Raw genomic sequence first — 19,745 nt, forward strand, 5'->3', positions numbered from 1 at the left:
GCTAAAGTGCTTCTAAACTGATCCTTAGCTGGATTTTAAGGAAGTATGTGGACCATTCCCATCAGTGACGATCCTCTGAGTCTCATTCTAGCAGCAAACTGAAAGGGAAAAAGAGAGACGAGTGCAAACAAACAAAAATGAAATCACATTTATGGAAGACCAAAGTAGAGGCTCTTTGTAACACGATTATCAGTCGCCATAAAACAGACAAACGAGCGTTAAAGCAGCACTATTCGTGACCAGATGATTTCTAAAGCGCCTTTTTTAGTAAATAAAACGTAACGAAAACCGTAACCACACATGGTCCAGAAGAGTGTTCTGAGAAACGGCGCTGCTATTAAAGTCCACTTTTCATCATATGAATCTTTTTGATGCCCTGCAGATCAGTCCCACACGTGACACACGCTTCGTAACACGCTAACAAATAAATAAGAATGGCCTCTTTTAGAGCAGCAGCGGCCTCAAAAGGTGCAGTGGTTTTTTAAATTATTCAGTCTCTCTTTGCAGCACAAACATCTCGTGGATTCATGGATTCACTGGACCTCCAGAACAACAGTGTAGACAGGAGAAGCGTGGAATGGTCAGGATTCGATCCAAGGTTCTGGGTTTGCTTCATAGGCAGAGCTGCTCCGTGTCGCTTTTCACGGCGGGGATCACGCTGATGGAGGCGTGAGCGCCCTCCCTCGTCTGTCCCAGCGACGACGCGATGACGTCCACGGCTAAAGAGGCGGTGGCTTCCACTGCCTCGCTGCTGGCGCCCAGGGTGGGGTTCACCTCCACCATGTCGATGGCCGACAGCAGACCTGCGCGTCCATGAGATGAAAGGTGAGGCGCCGGACAGAAAACAGAGGCACTGATGGGCGGAGCTCCAGGATCCGTACCTGTGTTGTGGATCTCCTCTGTGATGTAGATTCCTTCTCTGTAAGTGAGGCCTCCGTTCACCGGCGTTCCCGTGGCGGGGGCCAGAGACGGGTCAAAGGCGTCGATGTCAAAGCTCAGGTGGATGGGTCGCTGTTTCCTGCAGAGGAAGGTGAGAACAGCGTCTTCATCCCTGCTGTCGCCATCTAAGAACCTTTTTCTCCTCCCAGCCAATCAGATTTGTAGAAGTCTATGACATCACAGACTAACAGCCATTGGCTATAAGAGAACTGGGGTGAGAGAGTGTGACGTCATCCATAGGAAATGGTTTACCAATCACATGAGGTCAAATCAGGCGCCATTTTTTTCAAAATACGGACGCCGCCATGTTGGAGCCGGACGTCGTCGCTGCTTGTGTCCGAATTCCCACCCTAACCCCTACATAGTGCACTATATAGCACGTTCTGCATGTTCTAGTGCTGTCCCAATCTACAATTCCAAAATCCAGTGCCCTAGAAATTTCCCAGAAGCCTCTGCAAAAAACCAGTGTGAATGGATGCTCACTGGATCCTGGAAAGATCTGATACATTTTTTAAGAACTCATCTAGATTATTCTATGAACATATTATTTTATTGATATTTTACACAAGGGAGACTTAATGCAGAGAAAATATGTAGTTAATTTACATATTATTATGGCTAAATACTTTATACACAAGTGTAAATATGCTAACAAAAAAACAGTATTTTACGTTTTCCAGAAAGAAAAGGTTCTGTATATAAACAGGATAAAATCCTCCACTAACAAAAAAGCTGTTAGAAGAGTTCAAACATGGTCTCTGTTGAAACTATAACAGATTCCTTTGCCTTTATTATTATTTATTTTTTGCTTAACCTGTTTAACATTATTATTATGTTTTTTTTATTTTTGTTTGTTTTCCTGGCGAACGTGAAAATTGTCTTTTGCACACATTGTGGAGTCTTGTATTTCTTGTGTGCAATATTTGTTTAAAAAAAAAAAGTAAGCTCACTAAATCGGCGAATATAGACCACAATGCATTGCGTCGGAACAGTTTTTGCCCAAAAAATGTATTTAAATGTATTTTTTTAAAAAAACCATCAACGTTTTCATCTTCTGAAGACAGTGGACTCATAAATAGTCGCTCACATCAATTAGATTTTAACTTTGTGAAATCGATGACGTCATATCCGCCGTTAATAAAATTAATTTAAAAACAAGTAGTGGGCGTGGCGTCTGAATTGCTTTTAAAGTTCAGGGCGCTACTTAATAGTTTTTTAGGGGTTAGGGTGGGAATTCGGACACAACCGTTGTTTCTATGACAACCACTATAGCCAATCAGGAGTGAGCTTGTTAAGAGGCCACAACACTAAATCTGACAAACATGTTGAAGGTTGGACGTGGGGGCCAGCAGGCCCCCCCCCTACTCTTATTGAGGCATCTGATTGAATGACTTTGACTAAAGAAATAAAATGAGGATTGAGAACGCGGTTTTAGAAAGAAAGTACGGGAGCAAGACGGGTTATTCTGACAAACTGGGATACCTTCCCAGAAGATGGTCCAGAGCGACCTCCATGACCCTCTGGATGCCCAGTCTGTCGATGTCCCTCATGGTGAAGTACTGGATGCCAAGATTCTTCAAAATGAGGCTGCAGCAGAGAACAGACGTTTGTTCTAGAAGGGTGACAGAAAACTGGCAGAGGTGGATCAGGAGATGCGTGAACCTACTGCTCTCCGCGGTCGACGTCCCGCAGTCCCACGTACACCAGGTCCCTCGAGGAGAGGAAGGGCTTCATCCACGAGAACCCGGGAATACTGGGCATCTGGAAGGACAGGCGAGAGAAGGTCATCCTACAGAAAAGGGTGGCCCTCAGCTGCACGTCTGCCGCCACGTCCACGCCCGACACTCGCCTTGTCTTGCAGCTCTTTGAGCATGAACGCCACAGGCTGTCCGTGGAGGTTTCCCGATGGCGAGCACATCGGCGTGTTGATGTCTGCGTGGGCGTCGACCCAGATGAGACACAGGTCGGGACACTGGCGAGCGTGGCCGCTCACTGAGCCGATGGCGAGGCTGTGAAAGGAGAGGAGCCGTCTTATAAATACCCTCCGTCTTCCCATCAGTGCAGACGCTGAGCGGGCCAAACTCGGCACGCATGGTGGAACCATCAGCCGGAACCCCGTCAGGCTGCAGGACCGGGATGCTCGCAGTCACCTGTGATCGCCCCCCAGCAAGACCAGCCTGTGTCCGGCGCCCACGGCTCTGCTCACCGCCCCCGACAGCATCTTGTTTGCTGCGCCGACGGTTCGGGGGAACTTCACACCCATGTAGGGCTCGTCCTTCTCCACGGGGGGGAAGTTGAGGTCGCCAAAGTCGTGCACGGAGTAATCTGAGGACAAAGACGGACACCGCCATGAACAACCACAATCCACCGAGGTTTGAAGCTCCTGCAGCCTCTGCACTTTCTGCAGCCCCTAAAGTTCCTGCAGCATGACTCAGCCGGGATTCGTCTGGCCCGACTGATGAGTCACTGGATGCCAGAGCGGCTTTGAAGACCAAGCACTTTCCACTCCACTCCTGCAGCAGCTCAGGTTCCAGCCAGAGCAGGCGGGCCGGCGGGGAGGGAGGCAAGGCTGTTAATCTACAAATTCAACCGAAAATTTACCAGGTTATGTGCCTCGGGGCAGATGGGGGGTGGGGGTGGGGGTTTAGGACAGGAATAGCGTGTTGATGCAACATGAAGCATCTCTTGCAACGATAGCAGGAGACTCTGAGTGTTGTCCTCACGATAGCCCATGATCAGGAAACTGTGTGTTAATCTGTTGGGTAATCTGAGAGATTTTTGTTTTAAGAATCTGTGAAAATTCTGGGATTTCATGAAACTGTAGTTTATTATAATTTTAACAGATTAGCTTTTTACCCTGGATAACCCATGAGGTCAAATTTGGCCTTTTTTTGTTTAATGTCATTTTTTTTTCCTTTTTTGGTTCTTATTTTTATTTTCTGCTCCTGTTAATTGCCGTTTTAAAAAAAGAACAAACAAAAACCAAATTTTTTAATCAACTTTAAAGAACTGAAGAAAATGGTTGTTGGATTTTCCATGAGTTAAGTAGAAGAAAAAACAACAAACAGACATAGTTTTAGCCAATAAAGACGGCCAAACATATTATTACCCTTTATTTCGACTCCAACACAACAACTAACTTTTAATTTCTAAGAATGCAAAGAACAAACATAAATAAAGTTATGTTGTCAAAGGAAATAAATTGGATTAAACACCCAGGTGCTTTTCAGATATATAATATATATATTTTCAAACATATTTAAAATAGATTTGACAGGTCCAAAACAGTATCATAGACGTTATTTCTTCTTTTTTTTCTAATTAATAAAAATCAAGTGTGATGAAAAGTTGTTTTAAAAATTCATTCATTAAATCCACAAATTTCTTAATTTTTTAAAGCAAAATCGTCAATTTTAATGTAAAAAAAATCATAACTGTATTGATAAAAGTTTCATATTTGTTTGGTTAGACTCACAACTCATGTAAAAAATAGTTTTATTACCTAGAAAACATAATAAATAATTTAAAACTCAGCCTAAACTCTTTCATTATTGTTTTGATGCAGGAAAGTTTCGTTTTTTAAATATAAACTTGGTAAAGTGTTTGGGGGCAGAAGCCTGTTCTGATGCCTCTGGAGGGGTAACAACAGGAAGGCTGGATGTCTCTTAAAGTAAAGGGGTGTGTGGAGGGAGGGCTCTGTTGTGTAACAGTGGATGTTTACAGCTGATGACAAACCGCAGGATTACCTGCTTGTGACGTCACGGACGTCCTGATGTGTCATTTACAGGAAAAGCCGCTTAAATGTTCTTTTCATCAGTCTTCTAAGAAAGTCCCGCGTTCATCCGTGACCTCCACGTGACCTTCAGGAAGGCATCCCTGTGATGGGACCTCTGTCAGACCCGCTTCCTCCCTCATCTGCCTGTACCTGTTACTGTACTGCTCCGTGACGGAGGAGGAACTTTCCGACTGAGGTGTCCTCTTTCAGGCTCGAGGCCGCGTCTCTGCGGCTCAGGCCCGCCGCGACCGCAGGATGGAATCAGAGCCGAGAGTTTTCTGTGTCACTGACAGACTGCGCGTAAAGCTTCATCCAGACGCACGCGGGTCGTTACCAAACCAGATCAAAGTATTTCAAATCGACAGAGAGTAACGCATCTTCTGTTTAGTCTTTGTCTTTTTTTTTTCAAGCCACATCAAAGACAAAATGTTACAAAAATGGATTTAGTCTGTTACCAAAAAAGGATTTCATAATTTTTCTAATCCAACTCTATAGGCTGAAAATATCATCTGTCTGGGGGGGCTTTTACCGCAGACAGGAGGGGGGAATGACAGCTCACATGCAGCGGGAAAAAACCGACATGTGGCTCCGAACCCGCCTGCCGGCCGCCGCGTCACCGACGGTGCCGCACGAGACGCCGGTTTTGGTTTTAATCCGATCAAACCTGGAAGAAGATCCCGGAAGACGGATCTATTTGTGCCGTTTTCCGTGATGTAACCGGCGGAAGGCTTTAAGGTGGTGCCAGGGTGCCACCTCCACCCACTCCGCGTTACGCAACAACGCGGCACCGGCTGTTCCCGCAGCCTCACGCGCGCCCGCCCGGCACTCACCCAAACTGGACAGCCTCTCGACGAGCCCCGCATCCCGGATGACTTTGGGTCCGTGCTCCACTCCTCCTCTTTTCTGCCATCAAAAAGACACTTTTAGAACTGGTTCCGAATCTAGTTCAGTTCTGGTGCGGAGCGGATAAAGTCCTACCTGTCCCCTGCAGAACGGGGCTCCCAGAACCGCCACAGACTCCGCTCTGGTCTGCTGGGAGCACTTCCCCAGTTTGGACCTGAGGATTCGGGAGAACGGTCCTCTCAGAGCCATCTTCACCCGCGGGAGGATTCTGATGAAAGCCCAGACGGGAGTTGCGCCGCCGGTCTGGGTCGGCGCAGGCGCAGGGGGGGGCTCTTATCCGGCGCGTCTCCGCTGAATATTCATGAGCGACGCGGCGCGCGCTTCCGGGAGCCCGGAAACCCGTGACACACCTTCGAGCGGGCCAATGGGAGCGGCCGAAGAGGTGGGTTCGCGTTGTGGGCGTGGCCTGTCAACCGTTCGGGGCCCAATGGCCCCGAAGGAAAGAAAGCGGTACCGGCGCGCGTGAAGCTACACAAGTGGAAAATTCCACATAAGGTGTTCAGCAGGTGTCAATCCCGACCAAAGCAGAACAGACACACACACCAACACACACACACACACACACACACACATTAACACACCTACACACCCTAATATACCCAAACACACACTAACACCTGAACGCACACCAAAATAGACAACCACCGACACCAACATACACACAAACACTTACACACACACCACCTCACACCCACTTAAAAACAGACACACACTTGAACACACTCACGAAACCTCAAACACACACACAGAAGCAAATACACACTCAAGTTCACGCACAGAAACACACAAACTCACGCACACTCAGGGATACAGTCAAACCTATCAACAAACTTGCATAACCTCGCACAAAAAAACAAACGCATGCGCTCAAATACTCACACACTACACTCACACACAAAGACACAAACACACACATGGGGTTGAATCACAAACTTAGTTTACTGTATTTGTGTCATTCCTGTAGCTGCTGGCAGAACAGAGTCTGAAAACATATTAAAGCACTGATTGTGTAACACTCATCAAAGACAAAAATACAAAATAAATTACTTTAAAAATAGGTTTTAGTGTTTGTGTTGAATTATTCCTCATAATTCTAGCTGCTGAAAACCGTAGAATGTCAATAAAATGACATTTCTAGAATACAGAAGAAAGTGGATTTGAGCAACAACTGTTTCGCTGCTGAGCTCATGTTAGACTGACGCAGCTGCAAACAGTAACGGCGATGGACGTTCACATCTTGCTCCAGGACACAGGTTCGAAATCAATTTCCAAAGGCCAAAGTGTGGATTTTGGCGCCACCGAGCGGCGGAAAATATGAACTGCTGAGATTTTTTTTCTTATCTGCACCATCGTATTTTTCCCTGGATCTCTTCTGTAAGGCAAACCAGAGTTCGCTCTCATTTCTAACGTCTTGGTGGTGTGTAGTGGGCAGCACAATCACTACAATGAAAGGTTCAAATCCCAGCTGGATTTTTTTTCTGTGTAGTTTCCTGTACTTGAGGGTTTTTTCCGACCTTTTTAGTCCAAAAAACATGGTCAGAGTTTTTGTTGTTGTTGGTTTAGTACTGCAGCATTTGCCAAGGTCCAGCTTTTTGTTATCCATCTGACCGACAAATTTGTCAATGACAATAAAGGCGGACCAGAGTAGCTACCTTGTGGAACTCCAAACTAAGCCATTTTTTTTTCAATTTCTCCTGTATGCTCCCCCAGTGAGCCAGCTTGAGTTATCATTCTATCCAGACATTTATTTAAAAAAAATGGCTAATTTAATTACGGAGCTTTTTTCTAGTATTTCTAGTATTTAAAGATCCTAAATTGCTTTTTCAGTTATAATTTTGGAAAATCTTTTATTTCTACATGAATTATCCTTTTATTTCACATACTCTCAGTTTGAATTAGAATGAAGTCTCTATTAAAGGACATTGACATAACTATGTTTGTATTTTTTGTTAAATGAAAAATTAAATAAAACAAATCCAACAGAATTAAGGCAAATTTGACGATTTTAAAGTGTTTGATGCAGGAGCTGCTGCCTGTAAGACCTCACTCAGGGTATTAAGAAAAAAACAACCCGAGCTGAACCCAGATGTCCCATAATCCTTTTCGGAAAGAATAGCTCCGTTAGCCTCGAACCACGGGAGCTCCCGCAGTGAACCGGTGTCTAATTTAGCCTGCTAATTCTCCCGGAATCGGTCCTTTTGCTGCATTTAATGGGTTTTTTACGAGGATAATCAGCCGTGTTAGCCGTGTCCTCTTTTTAACGGAATACTTGACTGAAGGTGGGTGAGCGCGTTCTTCATGACCGCCGATGCTAACGTCTAGCAGCAAGGCCGGACTTAGCCGTCTGAGGCTAGCAGTTTACAAGCTAGCTAGTCTTTTAATCTCATCGATTTGTCAGTTTATTCTGTCAGTTTGAGCTGGTCGCTGTGACGGTGACCAGTGGAAGAAGCTCCACTCCTTCCCGCTAACCTCCTCTTGTCTCGGTCTTGCAGGCGGTCTCCTCCAGGAATGTCTTACCCGCCTCCGATGAACCGGCCGCAGGTCGGCCTCCCCCAGCTTCCCCCAGGGATCCCCCCGCCGCAGTACGGAGGCTTCGCCCCTCCAGTTCCACCAGGTACCGAGAACCGCCGCACACCTGTGACCCCCCCCCCCCCCCCAGCTTGTGTTGGATCTGGAGTCAAGCATCGCGTTGGGAAGCACTGCAGTTCACCACGTGATTTGACGGGGAGATGAATGAAATTCGATAATTGGTAGATTTAGATGAACTTGAATAAAAATCCACACCGTTTTTTGTGGTGGTAGCCGTCATAAATGCTTTATTCATGCTGGGATTTCAGTTTTGACAGGAGCCTCAGATCTGTAGACATGCGCATTTGCCCCCCTGCCTGTAGGCATCCATATTATAAGCAATGTTGTTCACCTGATTCCAGGTGAAAAAATCAGGTAAGAATGGAGGCTAATTTGGGAAAAAGGAAATCCATTCAAATCCATTGATGTTGAAATTCCTCACGGGAGGCTAAACTACTAAACATTGAAGTAGAAGCTCACCGTTAACCTTTAGAGACCCCCTCCCATCAAACTGGTGTTTTTAACATGTTGTAGCATTTTTCTGACATATTTAAAGAAACTTAAACTCATGATTGCATTTCTGAGTATTTCTCTATTCAAATTATTGTGAATTAGGAACAGATTAAAAAATGCTCTTTGCAAAGGTGATGTAGAAAATACGCTGGGCGGAGCCACAAGCTCCATATTTACAGGTGTAGGTTGATATTGCTCGCCATTTTTGTTGCACCGCCCGTGTTAGCATGGGGTTGTGAGGCGCTGTAAGCTAGCAGGAGAGCTTGTAAACAGATGGGTGGCGGGAAGTGTGTGGGGGGTGAATTTCTATTGAACTCCTGTCGCTCTGCAGAAACTATGTCCTAGCAATGACACAACTAAAAGATTTCTTTTATTTTGAAGTTGAAGACTCTTCTTCGGTTTCCTCTCTGGATCTTTTCCTCCGTTTGTTTTTTATTAACTTTGCTGTCTTCGGGCATTAAATTTAGGATTGGAGGCTTTAAGAAAGTACCAAATGTATTTGACACGTGACCGAGGAGAACGTCTTGATATGCAGTAAAGCATAAAGGGATGTGGTGCACAGAATCCTATAGTTTTCCAAAATAAAACTTCCTTCAGAATGAATAAATCCTCCAAACAGAAATAAATTAATAGTAATAACTGTAATAACTTTCTGTAAGTTTTTTGGTTTTGTTTTCTGTGTCTGTTGTCCCGTACCAAGTGACCCACAGGTTTAGAAGCTGCTGGGTTTTTTAAATTCTTTCCATTTTTATTTGTATTTTCTGAACCAGTAGAAGTGTAATCATTCATTTTAATGCTGCATTTCATATCACAATTTGTGGCTGACGATATGTTTATATTCAATATTTGTTCATTCTGAACGCTCCGGTTCACTGAGCTAAAGTAGATCCAGATCCTCTTCATCCAAACTTCCAGACAGAAATTCCTGCTACTGAACAGTTTTCCAGATTCTTGGATTTCTTCCAGATCATCAAGTGGAAATGAAATCTGTGTCCAAACAAACAAGTAAACTAGAATGAATGTCAAATCCATTCACATGTTAGTTTCCTAAATTTCACCACTGTTGTTTTTCCACATCCAAAGAATCCAAAGGGAACATTCTTAGAACATTCTAGCACATTAGACATGTTGTTAATGACAACATGTCATTAACATTCCGTGTTAATGACATCACAAATGTGTTGTCCGCTGTGATTGGTCGATTAAACCTTCTAGTAAAATAAACCGGCTGTACCTCAATCCAAATAGTATTTGATCTCATTTTGAAACCATTTTATAACAGTGTGGGCCAATTCCATTAACTCTGTCTGGTTGGAATCATAAATCAATTCACGGATTCATCGTTAAAGTCCAGTTGTGTTTGAGGCTCACCGTGGATCACTGTCTTCATGAGGACTGGATTCCCATAGTTTGAGGGGAAACAGGTTTCTGTCTGCCTCTGTCTCCTCTGAAGGGCCTCTTTGTCTTAGATGTGTGAGCGTCCGCTCCACCCTGTTGGCTTTACACTCACAGCTTGGAACTGAGGGAACTTTCTGGGTGAAACAGTCCTAGAAGTTAGGATTCAGTGTGGATGAAAGCAAAATCTACACCAACCTTTTCCCTCTGCTGTTTCCAGGTACTCCCATGATCCCAGTTCACATGGGCGTAGTGGCCCCCGCGCCCACAGTGAGTCTGAAACCAGAGTTTTTACCACATTAACCCGCAGCTCCTCCGTGTGACCCGCCGTCACCGCCGTCTTTATGGCATCCACAGTTGATGCGTTCGTCTCTAAACCTTGCATTGCTGTCGCAGGTTCTGGTTCCAACTGCGGTCACCATTACCCAGAAGCCCATAGCTGCAAAGAAGGAGCACGGCATGGGGCGGGCCAGGGATGCGGACGACGGCGCGGGCCCCACCACCACCGTGTTTGTGGGGAACATCTCAGAAAAGGCCTCCGACATGTTGGTCAGGCAGCTGCTGGCTGTGAGTTTGCACCCATTCAGATGCTTTTACTTTGAAAAACCTGTTTGTGGAGGCTGTGAACTGCTGAAGTCTCACCACATTCTGTGGCATCGTTCTCAGAGTAAATGTTTAAAGTTTGTAGTTCCTCTGTAAACCTTAAGTCACAAAAATCTCAGTGATGTTGGTGTCTGAATACTTTTAGTGTGTCTCGTGTTTTTCTTGTCAAATGAGTGAACCAGCTCACCTCCGTTTTCATGAAACAAAGGAATTTAGGATAAGATCAAAAACTGAAGGGAAGCTGAGCGCCCGCTGTGCCTACAAATGACAGCTTTAAAGCTCTTATTTTGATAGGATTAGGATAAAGCTACAGAAATGTTTGAAGATAAAAACTGATCAGTGAAACTAAAAGTTTGGAAGCTTTGAAATGAACGACACTTTCCTGAAAGGACAGGATTCAAATGGAGGGAGAGGGATTTCAAAACGCCCGATACCAAAATAGATATTTTTAAAGATTTCAAAGCCGTTTTGGTTTTGAGTTTAAAACGTTTCAAACGTCTCCGGACCTCCAGCTGCTCTGATGTAAACGTTCAGCCATCTTTGATTAGACTGTCAACAGCTTTGTGTTTGTCTGATGCAGAAATGTGGGATTGTTCTCAGCTGGAAGCGAGTCCAAGGTGCTTCTGGGAAACTTCAAGGTAAACGAAAACTCTTTGGGGCTTTTCTTCTGAAAGGATTTTCCTTCCTGGTTATTGGCTTTCAGAATAAAACTTTCTACCAGCAGATAACAAGATAACAAATAATAATATTTTTATTATTTTTTTTAAAAATAACAACAAAAACTGTTTTGTTTATATTCACTTTGAAATGGAAGCACAACCTACAGATTATTGGGTTTAATTAAAGATGCGTCTAAAAAGGGGTTTTGAGCTGCGTTCAGTTTGTTGGAAACTTCACAATCATGGCGTTAAATTACATGCAGCTCCTGTTCTGTTTTCAAACACACTTAGAAAACGCTGCTTTTCTGAGTTGTGGTGAAGTAAATGTCAGAGTTGAAGCAGACGAGCAGAGATTTTTTTCCCCCTTTATTTTCCCCTTTTTTTCTGCTTTAGTTGAGTTTTGAAAGCTGGCTGAGATAGCTGACAGACTCGTGTTAGTTTAGAGAAATGGAAGATGCTGAATAGTCCTTCCTGTTGTTTCAGAATAAAAGCCCAGCATCTTCAGCTGCTTGTGATGTAAATGCTGTCTTAGAGAAAAACCAAAATAGAAAAAAAATCTATTTTTTTCACAAACTTCTTGCTTTTTTTCAGTAAGTTTTTTTACTTAAACAGAAACAGAACTTTCTTCATCTTCTTGATTTCTTCAGCCTTCGGTTTCTGCGAGTACAAGGAGCCGGAATCGACACTCCGAGCGCTCCGGCTTCTGCACGAGCTCCTCTTAGGGGACAAGAAGCTGCTGGTGAAGGTGGACGCCAAGACCAAGGCTCAGCTGGAGGAGTGGAAGGCCAAGAGGAGGAGCGCCAACGGGGTACGCAGCTAGAGCTCAAACTAAATCGCCTCTGATTCTGAAGATCCCTCTAATATTTCTGACCACTGGATGTAAAGGAGACCGGCGATGGGTTGAAAAAGCCAGATGAAGATGAGGAGGAGGTCCTCGACGAAGAAACTCTGCGGCGGGACCAGGTGGCGAACGGCGCCATCGAAGTCCTCCTCAAAGAGTACTCGAGCGAGCTGAACGCCCCTTCCCAGGACGCCGACAGTCAGCCGCGCAACAAGAAACGCAAGGAGAAGAAAGAGGAGGTACTCTGCACGATGAAGACGCCAGCGCAGGCGTCCGCCGCTCTGCGTTGGTCTTTAGAGGCTTAGTGTTTCCGTTTCTCTTCTGTCTGTCCTTCGGGTAAGGAGGACATCAACGCCATGGAGATGGAGGACGACAAACGAGACCTGATCTCCAGAGAGATCAGCAAATTCCGCGACACGCACAAGGTGAGGCGTCGAACCCACAACCTTTCACAAAGCAGAGTCACAGTTCTCCCTGAAGGGAAGAAGTTTGATTTCCTTCTGAACCGTAGAAACAAAAATTAGAAGGTTTTGCTGGTATTTTTGGGTTGAGGATAGGAAGTTAGTGTTTTATTTGAAGTGGTAAGGTGCTCAGATACGATAAAGAGATCTCCTCATCGCACGTGACGGAGGTTTGGAATCGCCTTCTGGTCGTTTTTCTTCCCAACAAAAAACGTTTCCACGCTGATTTTTTTTTTTTGCATCGCAGCTCGTTCTCTGTTTACATTTATCTGCTGCAAACCTCGTTGCTCTGGCAACCACAGATCCCGTCAACGTGTTGCCAGTTTAACGGCGTTTTGACGCTTCCAGCTGCTGCCTCGCCGCTGTGCTGCATCGTCCGTGCAGACGTGTGATGAAGGCTTTGGTAGGGGAGCATGTTCTCCTGTTTTTACAGCTTCTTTCTGCTGTTTGTGTTCCTCCTGTTTGGCTCCACGTTGATGGATTCTTGAAGTGAGAACAACAGGCATAAAATCTGGATCCTGGCTCCTCATGACTTCCCAGCGGTTTGCAGCCGCCGTCGTCATCGTTTCCAGACAAAGCTGCTCTGATTTTTCTGTCCCAGACGCTCCGTTCTCCACCAAACGTTCTTGTCTGGAGCATTTCTAGCTCCTGTAAACGTGATCTAACGTTGGAGGGAAAGCTGCGTGTGAGCAGACTGACCGCCTCTCAAGTGTTAACTCATGAAAACGGGTCAATGATGTCGGAACGTGGAGTAAACATCAACACAATCAGCTGATCACGTGACCCACTTACAGCTGATGAAGCTGCAGAGCCTCGTGTTCATCATCAATTCACAGATTCACCGCAGTCTGCCGGGACAGCGGGGAATCTGTTTCCCGACATCCAGCGGTTTGCTGGTTTCTGTCAACGCTGCGATGCCCCGCCCACTGTGGCGGCTTCTCTCCATTCGTTTGTAAAATCAATCCTTTCAGGGATTCTACGCCTTTAAACGTTTTATAAAGTCATATCTAGAGCTTTTAATTCTCCAATATTCATTAATTCAATCATCTATTGAGACAACTGAACTGAAAAAAAATTGTGGTTTTTTTTTAATCAGAAAAAATAAATCATATGAATAAAACCATAGAAAACAAAATATGTTATTAGTTATGTAGCTCCTTAATATTCTGACTTTTTATGAGGGAAGTGAATTTTTTTGTGACTCGAATCTCTGTCGTATTTTCATATTCTTTGTTCTTCCTGCTGTGAGTCATCGGCTCGATGCCAACGTCCTGCTTCCGGGCCGCAGCTTCAGATCGAATCCATCTCCCGACTGTTTGCATGACTGAACGCTAATGTGGAAAATATGCAGACGCGCTGTGGCTGAAGGTTATTCCCAGCTCCCGTTACGTCACAATACTCCTGCAGAGGTCAAACGGCTCGGTTCCAAAACAGAAAATCCTTCCTATCGAGTGTTTCAGGAAGAATGTGTCCCTCTACCCCCCCACCTACATGACCCCCACAGTCTGAAGATAGAGCGGCAGTTCTATGAAAACCAGGGGAAAAATAACCTTTTTTGTTTCTGCAGAAACTGGAAGAAGAAAAAGGAAAGAAGGAAAAGGAGCGTCAGGAGCTGGAGAAGGAGAGGAGGGAGAGGGACAAAGAAAGGGAGCGCGAGAGGGAACGCCGCGACCGCGAGAAGGAGAAGGAGCGCGAGAGGGAGCGGGACAAGGAGCGCGAGAGGGAGCGGGAGCGCGACCGGGAGCGTGAGAGGACGAAGGAGCGGGAGCGGGAGCGGGACAGGAGCCGGGACGTCAGCGAGGCTCGCAGCCGCTCCAGGTAGTCTGTCCAGTGGGTTTCAGTGCTTCATGAACCTCTGAAGCCTCAACAGCTTCTGTCTGCCACTCCGTCTTTCTGAGGCTTCCTGCTCGCCCCACTAAATAAAATCGTCAATTGTATCACTTGACTCTTGTGTCAAACTGTCATTTTTCAGGGAGAGGACAAGAGAAGAAAGGAAACGTGAGCGTGATGAAGACGAGGAAGATGTGTACGAAAGGCGGAGGCTGGAGAGGAGGCTCAGAGACAAAGAAGCTGCTTACCAAGAAGTATGTTTTATCCATTGACCCTTTATGACAGCGGTCCTCAACCCCCAGGTGGTGGAGCGGTACCGACCTGTGGGACAGAGAATGAAAAAAAAAAAAAACATTCATTTTCTACGTTTTCTTTTTAATCTGTTTCTGAAGGAAGTTTATTTTGAAAAACCTCTGGCTTCTCCACCACATCCGACTCTTCCTTGACGCTTGTCAAGTCTCTCGGTCGCGTGTTGTAAATCCATCCACTGCACCGATCGCTAAATTAGAGCCCCCAAGCCAGCAGAAAACATTTAGATCGTCCTTTTTGGCAGAAAATATCCAGAGAGGAAACGGAAGAAGAGCCTTCAACTTCAAAATAAAAGCTGCATTTAACAGACAGAAACCAGGAGTCTTTACTCCAAATGTGGATTTATGGTGACAGTTGTTCCCACAGACCATAATAGTAATGCAGAATATTCAGCAGCCGGTTGTCTGATGCTACCAGGATGCTGCTAATAAAGTTGTTCAAACAACAGATTCATGTTTTTAGAAAAGAACAGTTTTAGTGACTTCAGTCTTGTACGGGCCGGTCTCTGGCCTAAAAGAGGGTCGAGGACCACTGATCTACGAGCACTGACTCCTCCCCCCGGCGTTGGAGAACAGGAAGTACCTGCTGGCTCCAAGAAGCCAAAATCTCTCAGGCTGTGTCCGAATTCCCTCCCTAACTACTAAAAAAGTATATAAACTGCGGAGTTATGCAGCGCCCTGGATTTAAAAAGCAATTCGGACACCGGGCTCACTACTGTTTTTTTGTTTTTTTTTATTGAAACGGCAAATATGACGTCACTACTCATTAGGAGTCGTTTACGACGGTTATTTATGATCCACTGTGTACTGATGATGAAATAATCATGATTTAAAAAACAAACATTTAAACACACTTTTTTTGTGCTCAAAGATTTTTCAAGCGCAATGCATTGTGGTCTATATTCGCCCATCTAGTGAGCATCGATGCACACGTAGGTGGAAAAGTAGGTGGTGACCCCGTCCAACGTTCACAACGTTTAACAGATTCGGTGTAGGCCGCTTTTGAGAGGTTACCATAGAAACCGACTCGGACCAATCACTGCTTAATGATGACGTCTGGCTTTAAACTGAAACAAGTGTTTTCTTTTTTCTTCAGCGTTTAAAAAACTGGGAGATCCGCGAGAGGAAGAAGGCTCGGGACTACAACAAAGACGCAGAGCGGGAGGAGGAGCGGCGGCGGGAGACTGTAAGCGTGACGACGGCGTCCAAACGCCTTTGAACATTTCCTGAACTGAGATTTACGGTTTTGGCTCCACTTCAGATGAAAGAAGCCAAAAGGTTGAAGGAGTTCCTGGAGGACTACGACGACGAAAGGGACGACCTGAAATACTACAGGTGCTCGTCTGGACGCAGCTTTGTCACGGCGAGCTGCGGCCCTTTCCTGACGCTCCCTCCCTCCCTCCCTCCCTCCGCAGGGGCAGCGCTTTCCAGAAGCGACTCCGGGATCGAGAGAAGGAGATCGAGATGGACGAGCGGGACCGGAAGAGAGAAAAGGAGGAGCTGGAGGAGATCCGACAGAGGCTCCTGGCCGAGGGTCACCCGGACCCGGATGCTGAGCTGCAGCGGGTGAGTTTCCCTCCCGGTTCTTCCTCGGTTCTGTTTGTGGAGCGGTTGTAGCAGGAGGTGTTTCTCTGTCAGATGGAGGAGGAGGCTGAGCGCAGACGACAGCCCCCTCCCCTCAAACTCGAACCAGAGGAGCACGTGACCCAGGAGAAGTGTCGCCGGGATCGGGACCGAGATCGGGACCGAGACCGGGACCGGGTTCGGGAAAAGGAGAGGGAACGGGAACGGGAACGAGAACGAGAACGAGAACGAGAACGGGAGAAGAGAGCGACTCAGAGACCCATAGAGCCGGCCCCCCCAGTGCCCCCTCCGCATTCGGATAACGACGGGGAGAACGGGGAGGAGGACATCTTCCGTGACGACGAGGCCTCACAAGAGGCCAAGCCACAACCAAAACCCGCCATGCGGCCCATCACCACCGCCCCCTCCGTGTCCTCTGCCAGCGGGAACGCAACTCCAAACTCCCCCAGCAACGAGTCTCCGTGCGGCATCATCATTCCGGGGGAGAACACCCCCGACCTCCAACCTTTGGACGAGCACCGGCCCAAGATCGGCCTCAGTCTCAAGCTGGGTGAGTCCAGAACCCGATTCACAGATGGCGGTGGTTCCGCTGGTGCTCGCCGTCATTGCGTCTCCCTGTTTCCCTCTCCAGGAGCCACAAACAGCCCGGCTCAGCTCAACGCCGTTAAGCGGAAGAAGCTGGCGCCCGTCGACAGCGTTTTCAACAAGTTTGACGACGACGAAGCCGACGAGCAGCCGCGCAAGCGGAAGCTGGTCCCTCTGGACTACGGCGACGACGACAAGAGCCTGGGCCTGGACGGCGCCGAGATGTCCGCGCCCAAAGGCAGCGTCAACACCGAGGAGAAACGCAAACACATAAAGAGCCTGATCGAGAAGATCCCCACGGCACGGCCCGAGCTCTTCTCCTACCCGCTGGACTGGGCCATGGTGGACTCGGTAAAAAAAACGCCGGAGGTCGTTTCTCCGAGATGATTTCTGATGAAAAATGACACGCGTGTTCTTCTGCAGATTCTGATGGACCGCCGCATAAGGCCGTGGATCAACAAGAAGATCATCGAGTACATCGGGGAGGAGGAGCCGACGCTAGTTGATTTTGTCTGTTCTAAGGTCAGAGGTCAAAGCCCCGCCCACTTTTAACATTTTTTTTAAATAGTGGTGCAGAGAACATGGAGCATATCTCCATTACTGTAGCAGTCATTCAAACTGCATTTATGTTATAAATTATAGTTTCAAAAGAACATAAACTGCAATTTATTACTATTACCAATCTCCAAAGGGGTCAGTGACAAAATATCCCAACATTAAATAAATCTAATTTCTCCCTATGACTAACGATTCTAAGTAGCATAAAAATGTTGCGTACAGATGATGATGTTGAATTAAAGCTTTAAAGCTGGAGCGATCTAAAGAAATGGGAGCGCATCGAAGTACATTTGTTTTTATTTACCTTTTTTCTTGTTAGTATAACGTTTTTTTCTCTCTCTCAGGTAATGGCACACAGCACTCCTCAGGGCATCCTTGATGACGTTGCCATGGTGAGTTTTCCTCTCCGGCTGGAGCGGTTAGTCACGTCCGTCCGTCTCCTCGCAGCAGACGGCGCTCTTTGGCGCCGCTGTGCTCCTCCTCCGCTTGCTTCAGGCTTCTGTTCTGTGTTTCAGGTCCTCGACGAAGAAGCAGAAGTCTTCATAGTAAAAATGTGGAGGCTGCTGATTTATGAAACGGAAGCAAAGAAGATCGGACTGGTGAAGTGATGGCCGCCTCTTCTGAGCTCCGTTTAGCAGATTTCTGGTCCAACAGACTGTAAACATGCGCTTAAACACGCCTCCATTCCATCAGCAAGGAGCTGCTGCCGTGTGTGCGTCTCTGAATGTGTGTTTGTGTGGGAAACCGCAGCACACACGCGCTGCATGGTCAACGTTGGGTTGTATTTCTTCCTTCTCTGTTCATTTTTCACACGTCTCTTCTCTGAATCATTGGAAGCATTCTGCTTTGAGTTAATGGTGTTATGTGGAGGCACTGCTCTGATGTCTGAACCAATAAAAAGGCCTTTTTCTAAAAAAAAGATGACACACTTTGTGGTGTTTGTCTTGTTTATGCTTTTGTTGCTTTTGCAGAAATGTTTTTTTGACTCTGTCTGGAGCCTTTAAACATATTTAAGATGAATGTTAGTACCTTCAAATCATCAGAAGAACCGTTTAAATATCAGTTTTGTTTTTCTGCTCATGCTAACATTTAATAGAAAATTAACAAAAGTGTCCATTTAAGCTTCCATGAAAAACAAAAAACTTTATCTGTTAGGTTTATTTTTATCAGCTGAAAATCCTGAAGAGGCAATGCTTTTGCTTCGGTCAGAAGATGAACTGGAACATTTTTTGTTTTGAGATTTAAACGAATAAATTTTGAAGTGTCTCACTTTCTTTCTTTTTTTTAGACTATTGAAAAAGGTGCTTTTCAATAAAATAATGATAAAATAGGATGAAGGAATAGGCAATTCATCAGGTTGAACTCTTATTTTATTTAAAGATGTTTAGATGTAAAATTTATTAGAAAGCTAATTCCTTTTGTTAATACTGGTTTAATGTTAGATTTTATAAAATATATATATATTTATATATATATTTTACTAACTATATTACGGTGATATGAATAAAATAAAGGAGACTTAATCCAGGTTTTGGTTGACCCAGTTCAGCAGATCTAATTCAGAAAGAAATTTAAACCCAGTATTTTAAAGTGAATTAAAAATTCTCTTTAAACCCATAAGACATTTTTATTAATAAATTGATAGTGTTTATTAATGTTTTTTTTATTATTATTTAATTGTATTTAGGTTTGAATTCGTTTGGTTTGAATTAGAACTTCAAGGAGTCTATTCCAAAAATACTTTTCTTTTTATAAATATAAATGTGAATTTTTGTTTATATTAACTGCAATTCTTGCATCTTCTGTAACTGAGACATTAAAACATTTTATGATCTTTTTTCTAAGATAATTTCTTGAAATTATCTTTGCAGTTAGTTCAGCAAAACAAATCCAACTTTAGATATTTTATTTTATTAAAATACTTTAAATGAAATGTACAAAATAAAATTTCATCAATTTTTCTTTTACATTTTTAAATATTTTTGTATTCTTGCGTCTGTGTTCTAATTAATAGGGATTAATAGTTTCTTTAAAACCATTTAGTGATAAGTTTTTTCCAGACTATTTTCTCTTGTCTATATATAGTTTTTGGCCAAAATTAGCATTAGATTTATTATAAAGTTGAGTCATTACAGATAAATAAGATCTCATGTATAGATTTGTTTTTACTGGTCAATACTGTCTTAAATGTATTTTCTGATATTCTTTTATGAATCCTTTCTT

The 19,745-nt window shown here is 44.9% G+C and overlaps 2 protein-coding genes across 3 annotated transcripts; one reads left to right on the plus strand and one right to left on the minus strand.

Moving 5' to 3' along the window:
- Positions 1 to 132: 132 nt before the first annotated feature.
- arg2 (arginase 2) lies at positions 133 to 5,909 on the minus strand. Its single transcript, XM_004082093.4, has 8 exons — positions 5,693 to 5,909; positions 5,545 to 5,617; positions 3,090 to 3,264; positions 2,789 to 2,948; positions 2,606 to 2,700; positions 2,422 to 2,526; positions 882 to 1,018; positions 133 to 803 (listed from the first exon to the last, which is right to left on the minus strand). The coding sequence occupies exons 1-8, from the start codon at positions 5,804 to 5,806 to the stop codon at positions 613 to 615; spliced, it is 1,050 nt and encodes a 349-aa protein (XP_004082141.1). The 5' UTR covers positions 5,807 to 5,909; the 3' UTR covers positions 133 to 612.
- A 1,790-nt stretch (positions 5,910 to 7,699) lies between these two features.
- LOC101172292 (RNA-binding protein 25) lies at positions 7,700 to 18,446 on the plus strand. Of its 2 annotated transcripts, none has more exons than XM_011490074.3 (18): positions 7,700 to 7,896; positions 8,110 to 8,231; positions 10,314 to 10,363; positions 10,490 to 10,660; positions 11,277 to 11,334; positions 12,003 to 12,163; positions 12,241 to 12,435; positions 12,538 to 12,621; positions 14,225 to 14,475; positions 14,630 to 14,741; positions 15,892 to 15,981; positions 16,057 to 16,130; positions 16,211 to 16,361; positions 16,434 to 16,929; positions 17,011 to 17,315; positions 17,388 to 17,486; positions 17,867 to 17,914; positions 18,038 to 18,446. In XM_011490074.3, exons 2-18 carry the CDS (start codon positions 8,126 to 8,128, stop codon positions 18,128 to 18,130), a joined length of 2,544 nt encoding a protein of 847 aa, XP_011488376.1. In that variant the 5' UTR covers positions 7,700 to 7,896; positions 8,110 to 8,125; the 3' UTR covers positions 18,131 to 18,446. The 2 variants fall into 2 exon arrangements, with proteins under 2 accessions (XP_011488376.1, XP_011488377.1); XM_011490075.3 differs by having other exon boundaries at positions 12,541 to 12,621.
- The last annotated feature ends 1,299 nt before the right edge of the window (positions 18,447 to 19,745 follow it).

The sequence above is a fragment of the Oryzias latipes genome, chromosome 22 (genome assembly GCF_002234675.1).
Source record: "Oryzias latipes chromosome 22, ASM223467v1".
Lineage (NCBI taxonomy): Eukaryota > Metazoa > Chordata > Actinopteri > Beloniformes > Adrianichthyidae > Oryzias > Oryzias latipes.